This window comes from Mesitornis unicolor, unplaced genomic scaffold (genome assembly GCF_000695765.1).
Source record: "Mesitornis unicolor isolate BGI_N332 unplaced genomic scaffold, ASM69576v1 scaffold33680, whole genome shotgun sequence".
In the NCBI taxonomy this organism is placed as follows: Eukaryota; Metazoa; Chordata; class Aves; order Mesitornithiformes; family Mesitornithidae; genus Mesitornis; species Mesitornis unicolor.
This window is the reverse complement of record NW_010158147.1, coordinates 1-4,916: the sequence shown is the minus strand read 5'-3', so window position 1 is coordinate 4,916 and position 4,916 is coordinate 1. Positions and strand designations below refer to the sequence as shown.

At 42.8% G+C, this 4,916-nt stretch overlaps 1 protein-coding gene across 1 annotated transcript; it reads right to left on the bottom strand.

Annotated features, from left to right (window-relative positions):
• Positions 1-1,945: 1,945 nt before the first annotated feature.
• DBI (diazepam binding inhibitor (GABA receptor modulator, acyl-CoA binding protein)) lies at positions 1,946-4,837 on the bottom strand (the record flags this gene model as incomplete). Its single annotated transcript, XM_010182774.1, has 3 exons — positions 1,946-2,241; positions 2,807-2,869; positions 4,720-4,837. Coding segments are annotated over 3 exons (255 nt in total), but the record flags the coding sequence as incomplete, so codon positions are not given.
• Between the last annotated feature and the right edge of the window lie 79 nt (positions 4,838-4,916).

The following is a 4,916-nucleotide window of genomic DNA, read 5'->3' as shown; positions in this document are numbered from 1 at the left end:
CAGCTTCCGAGATGCACAGTTGACTGCTAAGGGCAGATTCATTGCCAAGGGGCAAGCTAGATACCAAAACCACGGACATTACTTTCCTAAGGAAGGTGAAGCTGCAAGCAGCAAGATGGTGTTACTGTGGTAAAAATAAAGAACCCAAGTAAAGACATCCAAGGCAGAGCTCTCAGTCACTTGTATACACTAGCAAAAAAGGATTATTTGCAAGTACAAGGCAACGTATAAAAGCCTGGCCAAGCCCAAGGTCTCTCTGAGATAAGCACTCTGTACATAGTGATGTTTTCCTTATGCCAGACAGGTATGAGAAAGAGCAGCACTGTAACAATTAGTTAAGTCTCACAGGGGAAATAAAGCTGAATGACGACTAAGATATAGAACTTGCTACTCCCACATGCTCTTTAGACAGAATCCCAATTCCAGTGCTTTAGCAGTCAGAAATTCTGAAAAGCCAGATAGGTGTTTTGACAGAAAGCAGGTTAGCAGAGCACGGCATGCTCACAGCACATCAGCTTCCAGCAAACAAGAGCAGAAGCGGAAGCATTTGCCAGCACAAGTTACACTCCGCTACAGCTGGCAGAATCCCCCAGGAATAACTGGCTTCACAAAATACACCTGTGAAGAAAGAGCTGGCTGTGGAATTGAGGGTTGGCAAAAAGCTAAAATAATCTCTTATGCTGAACATCTGCTCTTACCCCTCTTTGCAAGGGGAATGTCATCAACACAATCTCAAATAACTAACAGAGGATATGACAGGAGGGAAAAAAACTCCAAATGCTTACATTACTTAGCCAGAACAATAAGCAATGTTTTTCTTTATGAGAACAGGGAACAAACCCTTCTTTATCCTAGCACATTTTAAAGAGTGAACAACTAGCTCCAAAAGCATTTCCCATTAAAAGTAGCCAAGGGGGAAAATAATAATTTTTGAAAGCATGTGAAAAAATCACTTTCATCTCTTATCAGTGGTGTAGAAAAATACACATTAGACACACAGGGTTTGCTGTAGTAAGCTAATACAGCACTATGAATTTACCCAGACAGATAGGTAACAATAGGTTTAATCCCTATGTATTTCTCTAAATCAATTGCTTTTCTGAAGGCAGTTTGACTTTTAAGTCCTCACATGTTCAGATGCTAACCAGTACAGCGGGAATTAGAATGCCTTATTCCCATATAAGGTTGCGGCTTCATTCTCATATGGTCTATGCTGAAATAGTTCAGTGTCATATTTTAAAAGCAAAATCTCCTCTCCCAGCTTTAGCAACTCCAACAGACTACTAGGCAGACCAGAACAGATAAAAGCTTACTAGAGATGGTCACAACCATAGGTTTCATATGAAACTTTTGCTGATCATCACTGTAAGCCTTTCCATTTGAAAGCCTTGTAAGCATTAAGCCAATTTATACTTGATTCACCCCACTTTAGCATCAGTAAATGGCAACACCAGTGGTCTGTATTTACAGTGGTACAGTATCAAGGGCACTAACAGCTCCACTGTCTGCAGAACCTTTTCTTCGACAGGTAAGGTTTTGGGTTCAGCTGCTGAGTATAATAACAATAACAACCCTGATGTTGTTATTGTTGGGGAATAACATATATAAGAAGTGTTTTATGAAAAATGATTTTGCAATTGTTAACTAAGTCTCCGAAAGCCACAGGCAAAAATATCACGTGCCTTGTTGATGGTATACTCAGCATTAGACCTAGCCTCTTCATGGTAATATTTGTGGTGCAAGAAAGGAGGCAAAGCAGTCAGACAGACCAGTTTGGTTTGTACACAAGTCTGCATTGTACAAAACACAGATTGCTGAGCCCCCTCTAGCGGCACAACCACTGGAGAGGTTGGATCGCGCCTTATGCTGCAGTGTTTGACAGCTGCAACATGGCAATTAAGGGATGAGCTCAGAATAATCTCTCAGGGATAACCATCACAACAGCTAAAGTACCAAATGCACTTTAATGAGATCCAGATTTTGTTCCCAGAAGGAATTTATAATGCGTTAGTACATTAGACAGGTACACACCCTCCCCTGAACTACAGGCATGAGGAGAACTGACTATAACATACTCTGTATTTAAAATTATCTTCAGAAACCAGTTCTCTACAGTATTAGAAATAAGGCATGTTTCAGATGTGCAAGTGGCTGCTACATCCAGTCCTCAGATGCCATATTTGCCTTTTAGTTCTTCCACTTTTGCTATGTAAGCTTTCATTGCGTCTTCTTTGGACATTCCTGAAGAACAGAACACAGGAAGCAGTCAGACACCATTTACATGCAAGTCCCAATTTCTTGTTACAGCACGTAGCATCACGCTACATGAGAAAGCAAAGAAACTAAGAAGGTCACAGGGCTGTGAATCTCCTATTAGAGTTTTAAACAAATGTGTTCAGCTGTCATGAGAAAACAGTATTTCAAAGCAAAGTTACACTTGCATAAGCAGTAACTAAACACCGTATTACTTCTATTAAGGTCATTCACAATTATTACAGGAAAGCTATTCAATCAACTTAGAGTGTATTTAGATGTAGCACTACAGTTCTCCTTTGTGCAACATCTCAGGCTCTGGGTATTTTGTACTTTTAACTCCCTTTCAGACAGGCTACATTCTTCAGCATTATTTCTGCCTTGCAGAGGTAAATCAAAAGTGAGAGTTTATTATCACAGCTTTCTGAACTCCTAGAACTCTTATCTTATAAGGTGACACTATTTTATTTCTTGTTGAACCAAATATGCTTTTCTGACTTGTGGTTTTATTTATTCATTCTTTGATTTTTTTTTTTTTTAAGCAGAGACTTACCTTTCAATGCGTTCCAGGCATCCCACTTTGCTTTGCCTTTGAAGTCCAGCATACCAGGGCGGTCTGACAGAGACAGGATAAGCACCAGAATTAGTTTGTGTGGTCTGGGTGTAGGTGATACCTACTCCTTTCCTGAAGGCTATTTAGCTCTTAACTATGATAAAATACAGTGGTTCACCTCTGCAGCTCTTGCTTAGTAACCTGTAGTTCAGAGATCACCTCTGATGCTGAAGGAAGCATGTTGGAATGCTATCAGTGGCCACAGAGGTATTCTTTGCCAAGATCCCTTAAGATAGCAGCATTTCAGCAGAAGAGGATCAAATAGTGTGATGTGGCTTTATCGTACTTTCTGAAGAGACTAGTCTTGCATGACAACTATCTGATTAAAGGACAGCTCTAAAGTAAAGCAGAAATGCCGTGAGGTCCATCACACAGAGACATGAAATAAAAAGCTAATAGCATACAGCTTAGAACTCATCATCATCAAGTTAATGGTATGTTTCTAACACACAGTTAATATGTTCTGCCATCTAGGGGTGTAAGCACTGAGTTCTAACTCACTTCATTACAGGCCACATTGTAGCCAAATAGAGAAGAAACGAATGAGATATGGATGTTTAGATGGTTATTTCTCACATAATTCCCCTCTGTGATTTCCCTTCTTCTCTGTTTCCTTAAAGACAATTCTTACGATTAACAAATGGTGCTGGACAGTAGCCCGTGAATTGGCCACAAAAATACCCTTGCCCTGCTCACATGGCAACATGACCTGCAGAGCTAGTTGGCAGCTCCACTTCTCTCCAACAAAAAAACCCTATTGGCTTACTCTTACACAGATTGTATTTTCTAGCCAACTCCTGTGAGCTACTGTTTCACAAGAATGCAGCGACTTACAGAAATGCTGGTATTCACAGCTCTATAGCACTGTTTCAACTTGGCAAACATTAATAATGCTAAGGTCCAGCCACACAAAAGGATCAGTGCTGTCTGTCTTGGGCAAAAAGAAATCGCAAGCGCTCATTTCCTGTACACTTCACTGCCAGCTTTGAATTCAATCAACTCTCAAACTTCACCAGCAACTCGGTCAGGAGGCCAGCGCTCCAAACAAATGACCTTTTTCCTTTCTAATTCTAGTTACTCAAGTGCTAGACAAGGTCACTAGAGACAGGCTTCATTCTAAACGTTATTCCTAGTCGGAGCTGACAGTGACAGAAATGTAGCAACAGAAGTATCAGGAGACATTTTGCATAGTGTACCTGCAGAGATATTTCTGCTGCAGCCCTTCCAAGATGTGATATTTAATTGCAGCTCTTGTTTCTCTTGTCACAAACATCCGCAACATTTTCTTCTGTTTTAGCTTTCCAATACTATTTTTAGCAGCCAATCCAGTTTTAACAAACTCCCCCCCCACCAACAAGTATTGCTACTCCACACTTGCATAGTTTGCCTTGCTGTTAAATCCCATTTAACTAAGAAGCATTTGCATTAAAGCTGCATCCCTTGACCTAGGCAGCTACTTACTGATAGAAGTCTCCAAAAATCCCAAAGCCAATATTTGCACAAAGCTAACACAAAGGATTCTCCGACCGCTGCTATACGATTTAGACAACTGCAGCTGGGTTAATCTAAAAACCACAAGTTGCACAAGCCCTTATCAGGTCAGTTTCTGTTCGCCTGCATATAAATCCGTGCCAAGTCGGTACTGAGTCATTTCAGCTACACCACGGGATCGCACGAAGCGAGGCACACACCAAGGGAGAGAGAGGTTTTGCCTTCCCGAGTGCCTCCAGCTCGGCCTCATGCCGCAACCGCACTGGGGGCGCCCAGGCACAGAAGCGCTGGTTCCAAGAAGGGCGCAGGGCGGCGCTGCCCAGCCGCCTCCCCGCCCGGCTGGGGGGCGAGGCGGTACCTACCCGTGTTCACATCGCCCACCGTGACCTGCTTGTAGTGGCTGTAGATATCGAGCATCTCCTGGTCCGTAGGCTGGGACCTGAGCTGCTTTACCTCCTCGGCGGCTTTCTGAAACGCGGCCTGGAGGGGGAGAAGGTGTCGGGATGGAGATGACCACCCGCAGGCTGCCACCCCCACGCGAGGGGGAGAGGGCGGTACC